Source organism: Dendrobates tinctorius, unplaced genomic scaffold, assembly GCF_039654945.1.
Source record: "Dendrobates tinctorius isolate UK_male_01 unplaced genomic scaffold, ASM3965494v1 ptg000125l, whole genome shotgun sequence".
Lineage (NCBI taxonomy): Eukaryota > Metazoa > Chordata > Amphibia > Anura > Dendrobatidae > Dendrobates > Dendrobates tinctorius.
Window position 1 is genome coordinate 638,779 of NW_027361793.1, and position 23,356 is coordinate 662,134.

At 43.6% G+C, this 23,356-nt stretch overlaps 1 protein-coding gene across 4 annotated transcripts in view; it reads right to left on the reverse strand.

Moving 5' to 3' along the window:
- The window catches only part of RAPH1 (Ras association (RalGDS/AF-6) and pleckstrin homology domains 1), a 185,321-nt gene that overhangs the window by 69,481 nt on the left and 92,484 nt on the right, over positions 1 to 23,356 (reverse strand). For 3 of the 4 annotated variants that reach the window (XM_073541863.1, XM_073541864.1, XM_073541866.1), the window contains 2 exons: positions 21,251 to 21,356; positions 20,357 to 20,865 (listed from right to left, as the gene is read on the reverse strand). In XM_073541863.1, coding sequence (XP_073397964.1) covers positions 20,357 to 20,865; positions 21,251 to 21,356 — 615 coding nt within the window. Of the gene's footprint in view, positions 1 to 2,355; positions 2,578 to 20,356; positions 20,866 to 21,250; positions 21,357 to 23,356 lie in introns of those variants that run through there. The other variant, XM_073541865.1, reaches the window with a different exon arrangement.

Here is a 23,356-nt window from a genome sequence, read left to right on the forward strand (position 1 = left end):
GCGGCGATCCTGCGTCCTCCCGCTCGGCTCCACGCATCGCTCGTCATCACAGCAGGAAGCGCCGCAGGAAGTGGACAACGAGGAATGGTCCAGGAGCTTCTCGCGAGATCAGCGATAACCAGCGGGGGAGCCGGTCGGAGGTAAGTATCACATGCAGCGATATCGCTAGCAATATCGCTATAACGTCACAAAATCGGTGACTTTACAGCGATATTGCTAGCGATATCGCAGTGTGTAACGGGGGCTTTAGGTTGGTGACAATACAACTCTCAATCGGGTAAAATGCAGGAGGTATTGGCCAAAAATTGGCCGATACTTCTTGCTGACCCCACCTAGAGGCAATATTTACTATCACAACCTTCTCCAACAGCTAGGAGATCTCGTAATTTAGGGGACCACTTGGTGAGGCGTTAATTTACACCGCATGTTCCACCCCCCATCTTTCCTACCACGTCTGTGCCTCGTGAATTGCTTTGGGGGTGCAGGCCTAGAATGTGTGGCGTGCCCCAACATTGTCCATGCCAATGATTTTTCTTCTTCGGATGGTCGTAACTTTATTATCACACAGGCCATCACATGCTCCACAACCATGGTCGTTTATTATGCGTCCTGTTCATGTGACAAAATTTACGTAGGTCTCACTACCCGGGCCCTCAAGAACCGAGTAAGGGAGCATGTCCGAAACATAATAGCTGCAGCTAAGGAGGATGATGTTGAATCTTTAAAAACTATCCCTCGCCATTTTAAACTGTATCATTCTTGTGACTCGTCTGGCCTCGAAGTTAGAGGATAGATTGGATTGTTTCAAATCTCTGGGAGGGGTGGAGGGTAATCTAGGATGCCTACCAGCACAAAAGGGTGTCTTATTGGATCTGGAGGCTCTGCCGTTTACACCCCCATGGCCTTAATGAGTCTAAGTTTTGCTCCGTTCCTTTGAGTTAACTGTTCCATGCATTTTTTATTAGCATCTTTCTTTTTATGAATCTTTCTTATTTTTTCTTCTTTTTCTCCATGTCTTATTTTTCATTTATATTACCATCTTATTTATTGTTAATTATTTTCTTTGTTTTATTAGTTTTCGAGACGGCTCCATCAATCATTTTTGTCCTTATTGGTATTGACGGATTTGCACTTACTATAACCTCCTTGTGGATTACAATCAGTTCCTTATCCTTGATGGGATATTATTTGAGATTTTCACTTCATGCTATATTTAGGTTTTTAATGAACACTTATTCTGTAATGTTATAATTCGTGTATGTTCACATGTGTATGACTCACATTGTCTATTTTAGTTATATATGGTATATTTATATGCTTCACTTTAGCATAATTTTGTATATTTTTTTCACATATTCTCTCTATTGTCATATATGCTTATATATAGCACTTTGTAATTATTGCAGGACTTTATTATTTTTTATTATGTCCACATCTTATACAACACTCGGCATATGATACTATAAGGAGAGAACCAAGGAAAGCGGACTGGTCATACAGGCACTGGTGACCATCTATGACCATAACCATTTGCATCATTGTTAATATTGGTGATGCATTCTACAACCTAGAAATCCAAGGGAACGCAAACCCAAATACACAGAACCCCCACCAAAAGGTCAATGTTACATAGATGGAATATATAAAGGAAATCTGCTAAAAGTCTAGTCACATGCATATCATTTCTTGGAAGAAATATTTTTTTTTTTATATAGGAGACCAGTAAATATATATAGAAAACAACTCAAGCTTTATTTTCATACATGATTATTATACAAGGGGTATTCAAAGTACATTCCCCCCATAAATAAAGTACTGTAAGAACTGAAATCTTTGGATTGTTATGCTACAGGGTCATTCCATGGTAACTTATGTTACAGTCACAAGCCAAAAACTGAGTTAATTATGGCTACAGACTGTTCTTTGAAGGCAGGCACAAAAATGAGTGAATGTATATTGTACATTAAACTATTCTCAATAGATTTCAACACAGTTTGATTTTTTAGAATACAAATTAAATACAAAATACAGTGTTATTACTTGGTAACTTACGTTACAACACAAAGTAGTAACTTACGTTACAATACCATTACTTCATATGAGAAGTAAACTTATTGTAACGTAAGTTACCATGGAATGACCCTACACATTAATCCCTAGAAAAGGGAGCCTTGATCGTTGGTAGATTATATTCCTAGAAAACAATTGTGGAACCATATATTTCATAATTTTATTGCCAGTTTTGTTATTTAAAAGGGAAATGTTCTTCAAATAGCAGAATATCATGCACAGCTATGATGGCCAGCATCTAATGCTAGCAGAAAAGAATGCATGCAGAACTGTCCTCCAACTTACAGCGCTCACTTCTGCGTCTTGTGTAAAGTCAAGGCGACGCCTGGCTTGAAACGGTCTTCCCAATGTAACATGCTGGGTCAAAAGAAGTAGATGGCGGAAATAAAAAGTGCACAAGAACACAAGGATGAAAGGGTGAACAAGGGGTTCATGCAAAAGTGACCAAAAAAACAAAAACAAACGAAAGCAACAATATAAACATGTAGTCATGCAGCAAACAAAACACATGCAGGAGACTCAGGAGGCCTCGGTCACCCAAGAAAAAAAACACAGAAGTCACTGTAAGACCATGTTCACAAGAAGCATTTTTGATGCATTTCTTTCCAAAACCTGCTCTTTTAGCAGTAAAAAAACGATTTTAATGCTTTTATGTTGCTGCTTTACTTGGGTGCAGATTAAGTGTTTTGTCCACAATAAATGCTTATTAACCCCTCAGTGACAGAGCCATGTTACAGCTAAATGACCAGGCCAATTCTGACCACTGTCACTTTATGAGGCAATAACTCTGGAACGCTTTAACGGATCCCGCTGATTCTGAGACTGTTTTTTCGTGACATATTGTACTTCATGTTAGTGGTAAAATTTCTTTGATATGTCTTGTGTTTATTTATGAAAAAAATGGAAATATGGCGAAAATTTAGCAATTTTAAAACTTTAAATTTTTATGCCCTTAAATCAGAGAGTGGTGTCACATATATTTCTTAATAAATAACATTTCCCACATGTCTTTTACATCAGCACAATTTTGGAAACAAATTTTTTTTTTTTGTTAGGAAGTTATAAGGGTTAAAAGTTGACAAGCGATTTCTCATTTTTACAACAAAATTTACACCATTTTTTTTTTAGGGACCACATCATATTTAAAGTCATTTTGAAGGGTGTACATGACAGAAAATACCCAAAAGTGACACCATTCTAAAAACTAGACCCCTCAAGGTGCTCAAAACCACATACAAGAAGTTTATTAACCCTTTACGTGCTTCACAGGAACGAAAGCAATGTAGAAGGAAAAAATTAACATTTAACTTTTTTTTTTTGCAAAAAATATACTTCAGAACCAATTTTTTTTTATTTTCACAAGTGGTAAAAGAGAAAATAAACCACAAAATTTGTTGTGTAATTTCTCCTGAATACGCCAATACCCCATATGTGGAGGTAAACCACTTTCTCAGCGCATGGCAGAGCTTGCAAGGGAAGGAGCGCCGTTTGACTTTTTCAACGCTGAATTGGCTGCAATTGAGATCGATTGCCATGTTGCGTTCGGAGAGCCCCTAATATTCCTAAACAGTGGAAACCCCCAACAAGTGACTCCATTTTGGAAACTAGACCCCTTAAGGAACTTATCTAGATGTGTGGTGAGCACTTTGAACCTTCAAGTGCTTCACAGAAGTTTATAACGTAGAGCTGTGAAAATAAAAAATCATTTTTTTCCCACAAAAGTGATATTTTCGCCCCCAAATTTTTATTTTTACAAGGGTAACAGGAGAAATCATACCCCCACAGTTGTTGTGCGATTTGTCCTGAGTACACTGATACCCGATATGTGGGGGTAAACCACTGTTTGGGCGCACGGCAGAGCTCAGAAGGGAGGGAGTACCCTTTGACTTTTTCAATGCAGAATTGGCTGGAATTGAGATTGGACGCCATGTCGCTTTTGGAGAGCCCCGGATGTGCCTAAACAGTGAAAAAAAACCCACAAGTGACACCATTTTGGAAACTAGACCCCTGAAGCTTATCTAGATATGTGGTGAGCACTTTGAACCCGTAAGCGCTTTACAGAAGTTTATAACGCAGAGCAGTGAAAATAAAAAATCACTTTTTTTTTCCCTCAAAAATGATTTTTTTAGCCCACTATGTTTTATTTTATCAAGGGCAACAGGAGAAATTGGACTACAAAAGATGTTGTGCAATTTGTCCTGAGTACGATGATGCCACATATGTGGGGGGGGGGGGGGATCACTGATTGGGCGCATGGGAGAGCTCGAAAGGGAAGGAGCGCCATTTTGGAATGCAGATGGTCTGCGGGCGTCATGTTGTTTGCAGAGCCACTGATGTGCCTAAACAGTATAAACCCCCCAAAAGTGACCTCATTTTGGAAACTAGACCCCTCCAAGGAGCTGATCTAGATGTGTGGTGAGCACTTTGAACCCCCAAGTGCTTCACAGAAGTTTATAACGCAGAGGCATGAAAATAAAGTCTTTTTTTTTTTTTTACAAAAGTGATTTTTTTAGCCCCCAATTTTTTTTATTTTCCCAAGGGTAACAGGAGAAATTAGACCCCCAAAGTAGGTAAATAGTGGAAACCCCTCAAATTGCTCCAACCCTAACCCCAACACACCCCTAACCCTAATCCCAACGCTTGCTCCAACCCTAACCCCAACACACCCCTAACCCTAATCCCAATGCTTGCTCCAACCCTAACCCCAACACACCCCTAACCCTAATCCCAATCCTAATCTCTAATCCTAATTCTATCCCTAATCCTAATTCGCCATAACCCCAATTCTAACTCTAGCCCTAAACCTAGACCTAACCCTAATTCCAACCCTAACCGAAAAATGAAAAAATAAAATATTTTCTTTATTTCATTATGTTTTCCTATCTAAGGGGGTGATAAACAGGGGGAGGGGGGGGCTATTTACGATTTTTTTTATTTTGATCACTATGATAGCTGGAGCCTGCAGATTCCCGGCGGGCGCACTGTGCATGCGCCCGCCATTTTGTCCGGATCCAAGATGGTGGCGCCCACTGGAGAAAGCCGCAGGGACCCAGGACCACTGGGATCACATCAGAGGAAAGAAAAATTAAATGCAAAATCGCGGCTTTTTTTTTTTTCCGGTCGCCATTATAGGGTTAATAATGGCGATCGCAAAAGCAGGGTCGGTAAAAACCGACCCGATTCATGTTCTCTGGGGTCTCGGCTTCCCCCGGCAGCCAAGACCCCGGAGAAAATCCGACACTGGGGGGCGCCATTTACTTTCTCCACAGCGCCGTGAATTAACGGCGCTGTGGTTTAAGTACCCTTAATTACCGCCGTTAAAAGGCGTATCGGCGGTCGTTAAGGGGTTAAACTTAGTTTTATTCTCCAAAAATGGTGCAAGAATTTTTAAGTTTTTTCACTCCTTCATTGCTCTCTATGGGTGAAAAACAATACAGAAACACTGATTATATATATATATATATATATATATATATATATATATATATATATATATATATATATATATATTTGTGTGTGTGTGTGTATAATTTGCAAATCAAATGCTACTTTTACATTACAAGCAAAACCTATGCACACATCTGGTATTTTTTTATGACTAAATATAACAACTGCAGCATTTATTAAACCTGCCGCTTGTGAACTCTTTATTTTCAGCGTTTCTGCATTGCTTTTCACCCACAGAGAGCAATATATACACACTACAAAACGCTGCAAATGTGCTGCATGTGAACACAGCCCAATCGCCAGTTTTGTTTTGTTGATAAGGGAGTCTTCTGCTTTGTTGCCAATTTGGCATCAGTGACAATGGGAAGTGCAGCCATGCTGGAGAGTTAGCATTTAATACCAATGTTTTGTCTGCATATTCAGCATCAAAAATACAACAAATCTTAAAGGAAAAAATTAAGGAACTTTGGCCAAAGCTATAATTAAACGGGTTGTCCGGCCTTATGCTACAAGTCACTTTTGTGAATACAGACGTATGAATCCGCACAGCACGCACATTGAGGGTTCTCCAACTCTGGGAGACTGTGGTCATGTAACTTGCATACTCCTGGCCACAATCCAACTAGACTGGTCACCACACATTGGCACCTGACCGCACGTATGCAAATCAAATTCTCATGATCACGTGCCGGCCACTCCTGGCACCAGGGAATCCTCACAGCGCACATGGAGTGATTGCAGATTTGTAGCCTAACGCTGGACAACCCCTTTTAACAATTTAACATTAGAATAGAATTTATGTAGACTCTGTAGAAACCAGTCACATTTAATATATCAGAGTCAATCCCAAATGTGCTCCTACCCCGTGTGCCAGCGAGAAGTCTCCCAGAACACCAGCCAGCGAGAACCAGAACACCACGGTGATGCCCATTTCTAATAAGCTGGCAGGGTGGCTGGGTTAGAAGGGGCAGGAGAGGTAATGTGCCCTTTAGGGCTGGAAGATGTATTGGGGCAGAGTCATCTAAGCTCTACGGGTACGTGCCCACGATCAGGCATTGCTGCGGGTTTAACGCTGCGTATTCATACATCGCCAAACCCGCAGCAGCCAGATGTCACAGCATAGTGGATGGGATTTCTAAAAATTCCCTGCCCACTATGCGTATATATGCGCTTGCGGCTCACCCGCAGACACTGACATGTGGGCCGTCTTTCAAGACCACAGCATGTCTATTTCTCTTATGGAGACACTGGTCTCTGCAGCAGAAATTACATCAATAGAATGTACTGAATGCGATAAATCCGCACGGTTCAGTGAACACATGTTCAATGGACGGCAGCGCTTTGGACGCGGTGAAAATACACTGCATGCAAAGTGCTGCTACATCCAGATCTTGGGCACATCTCCTCTAAAAATAAAACGCACACCACCAACCTTTTGTTGCCATAGCAACCCAATCACATCAGTTGTTAATTTACCGCAGCAGTGTAAAACTCATAAGTTAAACTCTAGTTGCTATGGGTAACAGACTGTATAAAAGAGGCCCATAGTATGCACGAGCTCCAGCACACGCCATACACCCAGCGCACGCTATATAAACAGCGCGCTATACCACCAGCACACGCCATACCCCCAAGCACACTCCATACACCTGGCGCACACGCCAGACTTGCTGTAAAGAAGAACAGGCAGAGTGGGATAAACTGTCCATCCCGCGGGCTCTTCCTAGACGGCGCTCGTCTGCTGATGTTGTTTCTGCCATTCTAGCCAACACTAAAAGTTTTATGAACCATTGTGAAGCCCCCGGAGGTTGTACAAGAGACTAATTGCATTATCCCAGGAGCGGCGTTTTTTTGTTTGTTTTTTTTAACACTGAAGCATTTATTAAAACAAAGTCATCAGTTGCCATGGCAACGCCTCATTGCTCCGAGATCAGGGGACGTAGCAATGCTAAAATTCCACAATCTTAGCGTGTCCAATAAGAAGATATGAGCCCTCATTTCTTTATACGGAGAGGTGAAAACATGCAGTAACAAACCAACGTTATGGAGATTAGTGAGAGGCTTGAACACTCGGCGACGGAGCGGTAAATCTGCCGGCCAACAGGCATGGCTGCCAAGTGCAGGCAGAAGGAGACCAGTGACCTGCATTGTATCAAGAGAGATACCAGGCAGAATCTGATGAAGACGGAATTTACCAGACTGACGCACCACAGATCATCCTGGCTCTAATAGGTGGACACCGGAGCTCATGCATCCTCCTTTCCCCCATCCACTGGTCTCCTCAGACTCCATATTGTCTAGGACTTTATAGCTGGAGAATTATCTGCATCTACAGCTGGGATACCTGAGATTTTTAGGTTGTGCTGCTGATAACATGGACCACCTGTTTCAGTGTCTCCTGGTAGTGTGGACAAGGAGCATGTCTCACTACCACAATGGTGGCAAGTGGAGGCTATCCACCATGTATCAGCTCTACTATACTAAGTCCTCTGCTGGGTCCATCCAGAGGACACGTGGAGCATGGGGACTGAGGGAAACGCAAGATGTGAAGATGAGGATTTTCTAGGACATCTAAATCATATCAGCAAGGATCAGATTCCAACCACCCCCAACCTGCAAGCTGAAGAGGACACTTTGTGTCCACCAGGCACATCATGGTACGTTTTATAGAGGCTGTGCCTGGTCCTGCAGCTCCACACGGCAGAGCTCTTACAGAACACCAGATATCAGAGCAGAGCTCGTGAGATGGCCCCTTTGGTGGTCATTGGAATGTATAAGGTCAGACTCCTACCCCTAATATTTATTTCCCATCACAAAGATAGGCCATTAATATATTACTCTCAACATTGAAAGTCATCACCCATTTCCAGGACAGGTGAAATCATTCTGATCAGTGAAAGTCTGCCCATAGAGAGAGGAGGGCTCTGAAATCCCCAGAAGAAATAAGATGGCCACCACCACTATACACAATCTCTATCGGACAGTTGAGGATGTGTGCTTCCAATAATGATAATTTTGAATCCAGCTAAAAAGTCGTGGTATCTGGCGAATTAAAGAAATATGTGTGCCAGCCCATTTACAGGGGACAAAAGTTAGGAGCAAGTGTTTGTACATTACACTTGTTCCCTGATTATAGGCTCATTTTCTCCTGTCAGTAACTGCTCCTTCACCCACATGCCACTGCCACCCTCTATTACCCTCCCTTCCTTTGAGGTGCACTCTGTGTGCATCTACTCCCCCACCAACCTTCAATTGGCTGTCATTTACCGTTCCCCCAGGGCAAGCCACCACCTTCTTCGACCACTTCACCACCTGGCTACTTCATTTCCTCTCTGCTGACATCCCCACTATCATCATGGGTGACTTCAAAATCCCCATTGACACTTCCCTCTCAGCTGCCACTAAACTTCTATCTCTCACTTCCTCTTCAGCCTCAATCAATGGTCTTCTGCAGCCACTCACAAAGATGGCCACACACTGGACCTCATCTTCACCCACCTCTGCTCCCTATTTAACCTCTCCAACTCACCTCTACCTCTTTCTGATCACAACCTACTTACATTCTCTTCCCTCTACTCTCCAGGTCCACAATCCCCACCCCACAAACATCACACCATCGCAGAAATCTTAAACACCTCGATCTACAATCACTCTCTGAATCCCTTCTCCCTCTTAGACTGGGTTCATACTATGCTTAGGCAGTCCATTTACTGGATTGCGTTACACTGAGGCATAACGCGATGTAACGCATCCGTTAATGCTGCCATAAGCTGCCATTAACGAGCGCATCATTAACGCATGTCATAAGCGACATGCGTTAGCGATGTGCCACCATTCTGTGACGGACCCTCGGATGCGGTCTGCAGCGTCCGAGGGTCCGTCACTGCTAGCGCAGATGAAGCATCTGCGCTAGCGGTATAGCATAACGCGATCGCGTTATGCAGTAGCGTTAATGCAGTCCGTCAACGCACCTCTAACACATATTAAAGCTCGCAAAGTCAACAACAACCCTTGCACACCAGCCTGACCAAAGAACTGAGACGAGCTTCCAGGGTTGTTGAACGGAGATGGAAAAGATCCCACTCCAACGAGCACTTCATCGCATTCAAACAGTCCTTCACTACTTTCAAAGCCACACTCACTGCAGCTAAACAAACCTACTTCTCATCTCTCATATCCTCGCTGTCTCACAACCCTGAACAGCTTTTCAACACCTTCAATTCTCTCCTCCGTCACCCAGCACCTCCTCCCTCTCCACTCATCTCAGCTAAAGACTTTGCCTCAATCTTTAAACAGAAGATTCCTAACATCAGAGAAGGCTTTGGTCTACAACCCCCACAACCCCTCTTCCTAACTACTCAGCCCTCCTCCTCCAAAACCAACTTCTCCACCATTATAGAAGACTAACTTTCCGCCCTACTCTCAAGATCACATCTCACCACCTGTGCACTTGACCCGATCCCATCCCACTTCATCCCAAACCTCACCACAGTCTTTTTCCCAACTCTAACCAATCTCTTCAACCTATCACTAACAAGTAGTGTTTTCCCGTCATGCTTCAAACATGCCTAAATCGCGCCCATCCTCAAAAAGCCCTCTCTTTACCAAACCTCTGTATCTAGCTATCCTCCCATATCATTTCTCCCCTTTGCCTCAAAACTACTGTAACATGATGTCCATTTTGAACTGTCCTCCCACCTCTCTTTCTGCTCCCTCTTCGACCATGTCACTCCACCAAAACTGCCATAACTAAAGTCAACAATCTCTTGCTGACTGCAAAAGCCAAGCGACACTACTTTGTCCTCCTTCTCCTGGACCTGTCCTCTGCCTTTGACACAGTGGATCTTTCCCTATTACTACAGACCCTCTCATCTCTTGGCATGACAGACTTGGCCCTATCGTGGATTGCGTCATACCTAACAGACCGGACATTCAGTGTCTCCCACTCACACACCACCTCCTCACTTCTCCCCCTATCTACCAGAGTTCCGCAAGGTTCAGTCCTAGGGCCCCTTGCTCTTCTCCATTTACACTTTCGGACTGGGACAGCTCATAGAATCTCACAGCTTGCAGTATCACCTCTATGCTGATGACACAGAAATCTACCTCTCTGGACCAGATATCACCTCCCTACTAACCAAAATCCCGCAATGTCTGTCCGCCATTTCATCCTTCTTCTCCACTAGATTTCTAAAACTTAACATGGAGAAAACAGAATTCATCATCTTTCCCCATCTCACTGGACTCTTCCAACAAACTTATCTATTAAATAAATGGCTACTCACTCTCCCCAGTCCCACAAGCTCGCTGCCTCAGGGTAATCATTGACTCTGGTCTCTCCTTCAAACCACATATCCAAGCCCTTTCCAGTTCCAGCACACTTCAACTCAAAAACATCTCCCGGATCCATACATTCCTCAACCTAGAATCTGCAAAAACTCTAGTGCATGCCCTCATTATCTCCTGCCTTGACTACTGCAACCTCCTGCTCTGTGGCCTCCCCTCTAACACTCTCACGCCCCTCCAATCTATCCTAAACTCTGCTGTCTGACTAATCCACCTATCCCCCCGCTATTCCCTGGTCTCTCCTCTCTGTCAATCACTTCACTGGCTCCCCATTACCGAGAGACTCCAGTTCAAAACCCTAACCATGGTATACAAAGCCATCCACAACCTGTCTCCTCCATACATCTGTGACCTCGTCTCCCGGTACCTACCAGCACACAACCTCCGATCCTCACAAGATCTCCTTCTCTACTCTCCTCTTATCTCTTCATCCCACAATTGCATACAAGATTTCTCCCGCGCATCCCCCCTCCTCTAACTTTCTACCCCAACATAGACTCTCGCTTGCCGTGGAAACCTTCAAAAGGAACCTGAAGACCCACCTTTTCCGGCAAGCTACAACCTGCAGCAACCACTGATCCACCAAACCGCTGCACGACCAGCTCTACCCTCGCCTACTTTATCCTCACCTATCCCTTGTAGATTGTGAGCCCTCGCGGGCAGGGTCCTCTCTCCTTCTGTACCAGTTGTGACTTGCATTGATTAAGATTACTGTACTTGTTTTTATTATGTATACCCCTCCTCATATGTAAAGCGCCATGGAATAAATGGCGCTATAATAATAAATGGGACATTGTTGTCCACTAAGCCCAGGATTGTAGTAGAGTAACCTTGCATCTGTATCACATTAGACCATCTCCTTCCCAAGATCAGAAGCATAATAGCCCACATAAAAGACCATTAAATAAGAAAGCTGCAAGATCAACGAACGCCCCACGGCAGGGTCTGTGGTTTCAAAGAGCTCTGACAAAGACCTTTTTAGAAAATATTCAGCGATATCTTCAGCATGGGTGAGCAAACACCAGCTGAATGGAAGGGGATTTTATCTTATTCTAAGGCTTTTCAGAGGATCTCAATGTACAGTATTGAAACAATTAACAGTAGATAAAAAAAGCCCAAAGAAATGTTAAACTTTGTGTAGAATATTCATGCGTTTCCCATTACACAATCAGAACATGATTTGACCAGAACTTCATTAGGAAAATAAAGAAAACTCAGATTCTCTTAATTTCTTGCAAAGGTTTCTAAGAATATTCTTTTCTACGAAGAAGTAACCCACAAGGAGCAGACGGGAGATGTCCAGAGAGCCGTGCTCTGGTGAACAAAACCTACAATTATTAAATGAGAGATGTGGAATGTGCTAAGGAAAAACAGAGCAAATGTGAAGGCTGTAATATCTCAGTTTAGCTGTCAGGATCTAAGCTTTGATATGGTTTAATCAAAGGGATTATCCAGGACTTTGTTTATTTTTTGCTATCGGGTCAAGACCTTACAGGCAGATAGTTGCTAACTGCCTGCCTGCTCGGCCTGATGCTGATCACTGCCAGCTAAAAGCAGCCACAAACCGCTCCTGGATGCCGATTTTAGCTCAAGTCAAAAGAGCAGCTCTTCCTCTCATGGACTGCTCTGTTGACAAGGCTTCACCGCTGACGTCATGACGATTGACAGCTGGCTCCCTGGAATAAGACAGCAGGGAGCAGCTGACAATCAGCATGATATTATCAGTAACGACACATCGACAGAGCAGAAGAGAAGCAACTGCTATATTGATGTGAAGAACACAGAATCGCCGGCAGGAGAGGTTCATGACCGCTCTGAGCTGACAGAGATCAGCGCCGGGCAGAACAGACAGGTATATATATAGTAAAAGACTTAATGACTAACAGTTGTTATAATGTTTATTTTATCTTTCAATCAATTCAAGGGTAAAAGCTATATTTAGTAATTACATATTTTCCCAATACCGGCATTGGAGGTGACAGTTGGTGTTCATAAAGTTCTATGGAGGAGGAGGAGCAACAGGCAGACACACAGATTTGCTGCAAGATCTCCTAAAATGAAATATGTTAAACCTTTTTACCATAGATTAAAAGTGTAAAGGTAACTCCAACAGACCTTGCAGCAGATTGTCTGCATCTGCCCCTTGCTCCTCCCTCCATAGAACTTTATGAGCACAAACCGTCATCCTCTTTCCCAGCAATGTGAAAATTTGTCTTCACCGAATACAGGTTTTACCCCTGAATCGCAAGTGAAAAGTTAGTCCAGGAGGAGAAAAAAAAAAACAGATTTTTCTGATGAGATGTATTACATTAGTCTCTTATTTTCAGGTGTTCATTGATTTATAAAATTAAAATGATGGCCACCTCTTTAAAGAGCCCCCTTTCCCTGTATGTGTGACCAAGTAGACCTCCATGCTCTCGCTAACAGAGTCCTACATTGGGTGGCAATCGCTTGATAATTTTGTTTGCAGACTCAATCCATCCTAGATGGTACAAGTGTGCTTTTTTCTGTGCCTTCAGTCTATGAATAGTGTCAGCACCCAGGTGTCCAGTGACCAGAGACTGATGGCATTTCTCTTCACAAGAACACAATTTCTATTTACTTTAAAACGGCATTAGGTTGTAAGTATCGGCCAGTGGTAATCTCAGTGGACTAGATCAACTAATTAGAATAAAACATCTATGCTATGTAATACCTGGTAACGTACAAAAAGTCTTTACGCCCTAGATCAAATGCCTGGACTGCTAAGGCACAGACTCCAGCCTGCCACTATCCATGCCAATGTGAGTCCCGCGAGATCGCACCTATTTATCTGAATAGGAGGGTACCCTACCGCGGCCACTAACAGAAGACGGAGCAGCTCCTCAATCGAGTACTTCTAGCCAGAACGGTGAGGGTGCCGGGTGTCAGACCCCAACCGATCAGACATTGATGACTAAAGCCCCCGTCACACATAGCGATCTCACTAGCGAGATTGCTGCGGAGTCACAAGTTTTGTGACGCAACAGCGATCTCACCAGCGAAATCGCTGTGTGTGACACTGACCAGTGACCGGCCCCCCAGCCGGGTATCGCTGATCGTCCTGGAATAGCCAGGACATTTTTTTGATCGCTGGTCTCCCGCTGGCCAGCACGCATCGCTGCGTGTGACAGGCGGGAGACCAGCGTGCTGGTAACTAAGGTAAACGCAGGGTTTCTAGGCACCGGGCGGTGCTTAGAAACCCGATGTGTACCTTAGTTACCATCGCGCTGATACAGGGAGCTGGTAACCAAGGTACACATCAGGTTTCTAAGTGACGCACGCCCCTTAGAAACCCGATGTGTACCTTAGGCCTGTTTCACATTTCCGTTTGTTTCCATCAGTCAAAATCCGGCGTTTTGCCAAAAGAAAAAAATGGATCCGCCATTTTTTGGGGCGGATCCGTTTTTTTCCCATTGACTTGCATTATCGGCGGATTTTGATGGATCCGCCCAAATTTTGGCGTCCGTTGACTTGAGTGGACGGATAATGAAACGTTTTTTGTCTGCACGGATCCGCTTTTTTTTTTTTTTTACACTGAGCATGCCCGGAAGAATTTGCTTGCCAGACATGACATTTAACCCCAAATCCCGTTCTGGCAGCAGAAAAAAATATTCTCTCTTTCACTCTCGGCTGCGGTTCATTTAAATTTCCGACTTCAGCGGATCCGTCAAAACAACGGTCCGGTGGCATACGTTGGGGTCACAACGGAAACGGATCCATATTTTGCATTTTTTCACGGATTGCAACTGACCAAAAAAACTTAAGTGTGAAAGAGGCCTTCGTTACCAGCTCCCTGCATCAGCGCGCTGGTAACTAAAGTACACAGCGACGCCACGCGCTCGGCGTCGCTGTGCTGATCGCTGGTGACAGCTCACCAGTGATCATGTAGCGACTCACCAGCGATCCTGACACGTTGATATCGTTGTCGGGATCGCTGGTGAGTCTCTGTGTGTGACGGGGCCCTTATCCTAAGGATAGGTCATCAATGAAAAAGTAGTGGACAACGTCTTTATTTAAGTGTTACCAACTTTATCTCCTCAAACTTTCCTCCTAACAACTTTTATTCTACTGATGGAAAAATCGCAGTCACCAAAAATAATGTGACTTTCCAGGACGTGAGCAGAATTGGTGTGATGATGTAGACACGGGCCCTCTTCCTCAGACCTGACTGTGTTGTGGCATGTAGCAGAGACATTAAAAACGTTGCATTACTATAAAATGGTCATCTGGATGCCAATGCTGCATTACTAATTGTGTACGGCAACACTGAACCCTGCCATATTAGGACATTATGGAAATGCTTAAAAGGAATCAGTCACCAGGTTTTTGCCACCTAATCCGAGAGCAGCATAATGTAGCAATATAGACCCTGATTCCAGCAATGTGTCACTTACTAGGCTGCTTGCTGTACTTTTGTTGAAATCACTGTTTTATCAGCAGGAGAATATCACAAGAGGACTAATAAACCTGCTGCCAGGTAGCCCTTCATATTAATGATCTCTGTGTAACCCCAACCCCATCATAAATTGAGAGCTTTCTGGCTATGCACAGTGTAGTGTAAAGATGCCAATCAGTGATGTGGATGGGGCTATACTGAGCTCAGCATTTAGAGAAATAGTAGATCTGCAGCAGAAAACACACAGATTTGGTCAAAACTGCAGCAAGCAGCCCAGTAAGTGACACATAGTTGGAATCAGAGACTCCAACTCTATCATACTGCTCTTAGATGAGGTAGCAAAAACCTGGTGACAATTTCCCTTAAAAATGGCACTTTTCTAGCAGGTAGCTCTGATGATTATTCCCCTGAGAAGGAGATGTTCTTGGCCAACATGAAAGCCCCTCTATGTATCGCTGTAGAGGGTATATGGATTAACTCTTCAGTGGCAAACTGCCTGACGATTTAGGGTCACCAGACACTAAGAAACCTTCTTGTGTAGCCACCCATATGTGCCTGAATGAGGTCTGTGCCCATAGGGGTGGCACTGGGTGGGTAAGGTCTAGGCAGGATTAGCCCTGTCTTGATGCACGAGCAGTCCTGATTACATAAAGCATCCGAGCGGGCTGTGCTACGCAGTTTCCATACATCCCACCGGAGTGCGTGCTAGAGATACAGCCTCCCATACAGGCAAGTGTGATACCGCAGTATGGGTATAATATGGGAGGTGCGCTGTGCCCAGCTAAGCCTTTTGCTGCCGATCATGGGATGCAGACGTTTTATTGGGATCTGGCTCTCAATGTCGCAGCAACTCAAAAACAGCCTCTCTCACACATCTACACAAACGGCCTTTCATTGCAGGATGTAGAAAGCCAATTATATTGGTAACGTAGGCCATTTGCTCTCCCGACGTGAATGCCATGTCCCTTGATGCTACAATGCAGCATGACCACGCTGTGACTTTCACCAAAGAGCTGAGATCTTAACGCTAAAGAAAAGCGGAATTAAAAGAGAAGCTCTTGTCTGCGAAGAATACTCGTAGCCACACAAGATGCCGGCGTCCTCTCCATGAATACACACCGCAGAGAGGATTGGGAATCTGCCAACAGCAATGCCATCAATACAGCCAGCGCTAATCAGAGGTGCAGCACTGCCAACAGCTCAGAGTCATGGGAAGTCTACCAATCTGTCACATGGAAAGTTACTTCAGAGGCTCGGTGACCGCATCTGCGCCTGATAATGCCAGCCGGGCCTCGCTCTGTACACTACGTTATTAGCGGGATACAGACGTCCGAAGCTGGGCTCTGCGGTCTCATCACTAATGGCTGGAGCTGGGCTCATTATACTCAGACTAATTTTATCAATTCCTTCACTTACATGATTTGTCGCTTAAAACAGTAACTTGTTCAGGCCTTTTACGTATATTGTTTAATTTTTTCCTAAAGAGTTTGTATTTCTCATAGTTTAATTGTTTTTATGGTTGAAGGCAGACTTAAGTCCACTGAGTTCAACCTACACACGTGGTCAAAATTGTTGTCACCCCTCGTTCAATGACAGAAACACCCACAATGGTGACAGAAATAACTTGAGTCTCACAAAAATAATAACTAAAAAAAAAAAAAATCTATGAAAATGAACAAATGAAAGTCAGACATTGCTTTTCAACCATGCTTCCACAGAATTTAAAAAAAAATAAAACTCATGAAATAGGCTTGGACAGAAATGATGGTACCCCTGAAAATAATGTAACAAAAGGGACATGTTAAATCAAGGTGTGTCCACTAATTAGCATCACAGGTGTCTACAATCTTGGAATCAGTGAGTGGGCCTGTATAGAGGGCTACAGATACTCACTGTGCTGTTTGGTGACATGGTGTGTATCACACTCAACATGGACCAGAGGAAGCAACGGAAAGAGTTGTCTCAGGAGATTAGAAACAAAATTATAGACAAACATGTTAATGGTGAAAGTTATAAGGCCATCTCCAAGCAGCTTGATATTCCTGTGACCACAGTTGCACATATTATTCAGAAATTTAATCTCCATGGGACTGCAGCCAACCTCCCTGGAAGCGGCCGCAGGAGGAAAATAGATGACAAATCAAAGAGACAGATAATATGAATGGTAACAAAAGAGCCCAGAAACACCTCTAAACAGATTAAAGGAGAACTTCAAGCTCAAGGAACATCAGTGTGAGATTGCACCATCCATCGTTGTATGAGCCAAGGTGGACTTCATGGGAGACGACCAAGGAGGACACCATTGTTGAAAAAAAATCATAAAAGAGCCAGACTGGAATTTGCCAAACTACATGCTGACAAATCACAAAACTTCTGGGAGATTGTGCTATGGACAAATGAGACAAAAATTGAACTTTCTGGCAAGGCACATCAGCTCTATGTTAACAGACAGAAAAATGAAGCATATCAAGAAAAGAACACTGTCCCTACTGTGAAACATGGAGGAGGCTCTGTTATGTTGTGGGGCTGCTTTGCTGTATCTGGCACAGGGTGTCTAGAATCTGCGCAGGGTACAACGAAATCTCAATACTATCAAGGGATTCTAGAGAAAAATGTACTGCCCAGTGTCAGAAAGCTTGGTCTCAGTCACAGGTCATGGGTCTTGCAACAGGATAATGACCCAAAACACAGCTAAAAACACCCAAGAATGGCTAAGAGGAAAACACTGGACTTTTCTGAAGTGGTCTTCTATGAGCAGTGACCTAAATCCTACTGAGCATCTTGGAAAGAGCTGAAACATGCCGTCTGGAAAAGGCAACCTTCAAACACGAGACAACTAGAGTAGCTTGATCTTGAGGTGTGGGCCAAAATACCTGTCGAGAGGTGCAAAAGTCTCATTGACAGTTACAGGACTCATTTGATTCCATTGATTGCCTCAAAAGGTTGTGCAAAAAAATATTAAGTTAAGGGTACCATCATTTCTGTCCAGGCGTATTTCATGAGTTTTATTTATTTATTTTTTTTTAAATTCTGTGGAAGCATGGCTGAAAAGCAATGTCTGACTTTCATTTGTTCATTTTCATATATTTTTTTGATTTATTACTACTTTTGTCAGATTTAAGTTATTTCTGTGACCATTGTGGGTTTTTCTGTCATTAAACGAGGGATACCAACAATTCTGACCACATGTTTATAACCTAACGTGTTGATCCATAGGATGGCAAAACCCTCACGGGACAGACACGATTAGCTCCATATTAGGGGCAATCAGACTAGCTCCCTGGATCAACGTCCCATCATAGAATCTAGTGCCCATATAGTAACCTGTAATATTATATTTTTCTAGAAAAACATCAAAATTAGTCATGAGCATGCTCTGGTGCTAACCGAGTGACTTCGGCATGCTCGAAAAATAAGCTTGAGTCCCCGTGGCTGCATGTCTCGTGGCTATTCGACAGCCCCCACACATGCACGGATTGCCCGTTTATAGAGCATCATTAATAATAGATCGCAGAGTATCCATGTAACCACTGCAGACAGTCACTCCCCCCTCAGTGGTCTTCTGCTCTATGTGCTAGCATCACCGCTGGTATTGGCAACTGGCTGTAGTTGTCTTGTGGATATACAGCACCACTGCTAGAAAAACACAGGGAGACCACAGAAGCAACAGTGCATTTATCAGGCCAGTTTTGTATGTTCTTTGTTTTCATTTTATTTTATAGAATTCCCTCGACTTAATTTTCCTTAAACGGAATCTGTCAGCAGGATCAACCCTTCTAATCAGTCTATATAGGCATGTAAGGCAAAGGTTGAATAAAATGATACCTTTTCAACTGAGACCCAATGTTTTATTCCAGAGAATTCCACATTTTTCTTAATATGTAAATGAGCTGTTTAGATCTATGGGCCGAACATAGATCTCCCTGACAATCTGCCTCCAGGGCTTATTTTAAATGAAAACGGGGTGTTACCAGTGTGAGACATGTAATGGCTGACATCAAATGTGTAGGGTTAGTTCACAGCACTCTTCAAAGGATAGAAGAGTAGATCAGGGCATTCTCTCCAGTATAAAGATGCAAGGTCCAAAATCCAAGGAACCCACTTAGATACAGCATGCACAAGAAAATAGTAGACAGTGTTCAGCAGGTGGCAAAGTTTGAAAGATATTTATTCTGTCATACAAAGGATGCGACGTTTCGATAGGTCGCACTATCACATCCTGTGTATGTCAGAATAAAGAGGTTTCGAACTTCGTGGACTGCTGGACGCTGTCTGCTATTTCCCTGTGCATGTAATTACTGACAGTCCTGAGCTACTTGTCTCACACTGGTAATGCCCCATTTAATTTAAAATAATCTCTGGAGGCAGATTCTCATGGAGATCTATGTCCGGCCCATAGATCTTAAAAGCGCAATTACATATTATGAAAAATGTGGATTTCTCTGGAATAAGACATCGGATCACCTATCAAGGTATCATTTTATTCAGCTTCCTACGACCTACATGTGCATATAGATAGCTTAGGAGGGGTTTAGAGATTTGCTTTAAATCAAAGCCAGTGATCGAGTTTAAGAGTACAATTTTACTCTACAGATCTCTGGTCTGAGTCCTGATAGCCACCTAAACCCATAGGTCAGTCAATGACAGATATAATCTAATAAGGAACACAAAAATATGTTGAAATCTTCTGTGGAGATAAGAATTCAATAATAGCAAAGACAAACAATTAAGTTGGGAAAAAATATTTCTACATTTAAGGGGTTGTCTGGGCTTGGACAAAAGTGTACAAACCCAAACACTGTTGAATCATGACTGCGTGCGCACCATTGCGAACAGGCGTTCACGTGACTACATGCTTACTTGAGGCCACGTGCCCTTGAGACGTATTCTTCTTCTCTCACTAGCAGTGAATTGACTCAAGCCAGAAGAGTCTAGTCGGCATGTGACCACAAGCATGCAGTAGGATATCGGAGAATCGTGACAGCCTGCAGACCACATGCTGTCAAAGGCCATGGTCCCAAGTCTGGACACTGTGATGTGAATGTTACACAAATATAATCAGGTCTTTTGCCTTACCTCGGAAATGGGCTGACCTTGTATCAGGTCTAGCTCTTGAGGTCTTGTCATTTTGTCAATATCCAAAGAGTCCATGCTAGAGGCTGCTGAAGTAATGCTGGAACGCGAGGAGTTGCTAACAGAGCGAAGATCGCTATCGCTGACTGTGCCTGCCGATGCTGTTCGCCTATGATGGATGGTTACAGCTGGCTTAGCATCTTCTACTGCCGTCTGTCGTGCTGCCTCATCCATACTAAGGGAGGCCTGTTCCAACTGGGCAGTGATATCATCCAATGAAAAATTAGAGTGAGAAGGTTTAGCTATCCTCCCCGATGAAGAAGGCAATCCTCTTAAACTGCTCTGTTTGGTGCTTGTACGTCCAGCTGGTGGCTTCTGGGAAGATCTGCGTTCATGAGACTTAACAGTGTTCTTGGAGGACTGGGACCCAATGCTGCTAAGTTCCTGCTCAATAGAGCAGAGATCTGCCATCAGAGCGTCTAAATCCACTGTCTCTCCTTGATTTAAAGCTTCTACAAAAAGACAAAAAATGTAAGTGTCAATCTACATGAAAGAGAGACACGATAACACATTCCTTTCATAAAAGCTTGCATATGAGTGGTAACATCTCAAGATGGCTATGATGGTAGTGTGTTAAGTGATTGCCCTTTCCATGCGCAAGTTAATTCTATAATGTGGTGGTAAGTGGTTCCACCTCCTTGTCAAAGCCTCCCAGAAAATAGAAATTTAATAATGTCATAATGTCCTACAAGCATATCAATGGCACCGGTAATATATAACGCAAAGGGCAAAGTCAAGACTTCTGACATCATCTGTAGGAAGGGAGTATCCCGTCATGTGTTTAGCAGTCTGCATGTAAAGCCCGTAGACATATTTTGCTGGTCTTGCGTCTCTTACCATTTATGTTGTACATAGAAAACCTATATGAGAAGTTAGCGAGGTTAGTCTCCTGGCGCAGAGGGGATCTTTTCACTGGTTCTTCTGGCTTCTCAGTATCCAGACTCTGCACATAGAAAGTAACACTGTTATACAAGATCAAAGATTACCAGGATGTATATTATACCCAGAACCTTGTAAAAATGCTGTAACCCTAAAACCAAGCTGTGTTGTTAGACCCACCTTAAGATAGCTACTTGTAGGCTATAGGTATTGATGACCAATCTATAGACTAGATCAGTGGTCCCCAACCTTTTTTGCACCAGGGAACGGCTTCAAACAAGACCATTCTTCCATGGCCCGGCAGGGCGGGGATGGAGGTGTGGCAGAGGCGAGGCTTTGGTGATAAGGGGGCGGGGCTATGGACAGGGTTGTAGTTTAGTAGTGCATACTTCTCATTTAATTATAACATTTATAATGTGACTCAACTCACCATAGGTTTGAATGAGTGGGATCACCGGGCTTGTTTCCCTGTATCAGTGGGAGCACTGGGCTTGCTTTCCTGCAACAAGACTGTCCCATCTAGGGGTGATGGGAGACAGCGAAACCCTTGTATGCATGGCTCCGCTCCCACCCTTGTATGCATGGCTCCGTTCCCACCCTTGTATGTACGGCTGGGCTCCCCCATCCTCCCCCATCATACTTACCCTCACACCGTCGCTGAACTTCCCTGCATCTCTATCCTGGCGCGTCAGCTTCTTCCTGTGCTGAGCGGTCACGTAGTCCCGCTCATTAAGGTCATGAATATGGACGCCACGCCTATGGGAGTGGAGTCACATCCATATTCATGACCTTAATGAGCGGTACTATGTGACCACTCAGCACTGGATGAAGCTGCTGCGCCCGACAGGGATGCAGGAACTGCGGGTGAATATCGATGTCTTCTGGAAGCCAATGGTTGCAGCTGTCACTACAGTGCTACAACCTCTGGCTCTCCTTGTGTCCAGCATTCTGAGCCGTGGCTCCGCGGACCGGCAACAGAACTGCAACGGCCCGGTCCTGGGCCACGGACTAGTGGTTGGAGACCCCTGGACTAGATCATCAATAGCAGATTGGTGGGGATTTGACAACTGGCACCCCCACGATCAGTTACTCCAGCGTCGGCCGGATGTAAACACTTTAAAAGGTGCTGAGCTTAGAAGCTCTATTCAAAGTGTAGCAGCCTCTGCTGGGTGCTGCAGAGCAAGTGCTATTATTTGTCATAGTAGCTGTGCTGCAATAGCCAGCGATAACTGGCAGCGGCCATTACAATGTGAATGGAGCCGAGCTCTGCAACACTATTCAAAGCGTTTACATCAGGCCACTGCTGAGCAAATAACAGTTGACTATTGAAGTGTCGCACCCCCACTGATCTGCTATAGATAAGGAAAGGTTATCAATACAGGAGCTCGGATAACCCCTTTAATATGCCATGACTACATTTAGCAATGTGCCCCACTGTGGTATTGGGTTTATATAGTGCCCATAAGTTAATTCAGCTTAGTACAGAATTCCTTCGTAGAGACTCCTTCACTCATCAGGGATTTTTCTGGTCTTGTTCTCTTGTGGTAGAAAAAAAAAAAAAAAAAAATCTGGAAATTCATATAAAAAAAATTTTCTGCTTCAATGGGTTCATTTTTCAGATTATAGAGATGTGCTAAAGCTTGTTTTTTGCATCGCAAGCCAACACTTATTCATAGCAGTTTGGGGTAGATACATTTTGGTAGCTTTCTATTGCATTTTTTGCAGTGTTGCGGTAACAGAAAAAAACGTGAGCATTTTCATTTATTTTCCAGATTAATTACATTTTTATTTTTTAAAACGGTACACTTTTAGGGACATGGCGATACTAAACAGTTTATTTTTTATTTCTACATTTTTAATGATTGGGGCGGGCATTATCAATATTTATTTGTTTCCATATTTTTGCAAAAAATATATTTTTACTGTACTTTCACAGTCCCCCTTAGGGAACCTTAACCTGCAACCATCTGATTGCCTATACATAATATTGCAGTTTATAGCAAAAAATCACAATTGACTTCAATGGAGCACCGTCATGGCAGGCACGAGAGTCTTCAGTAGACT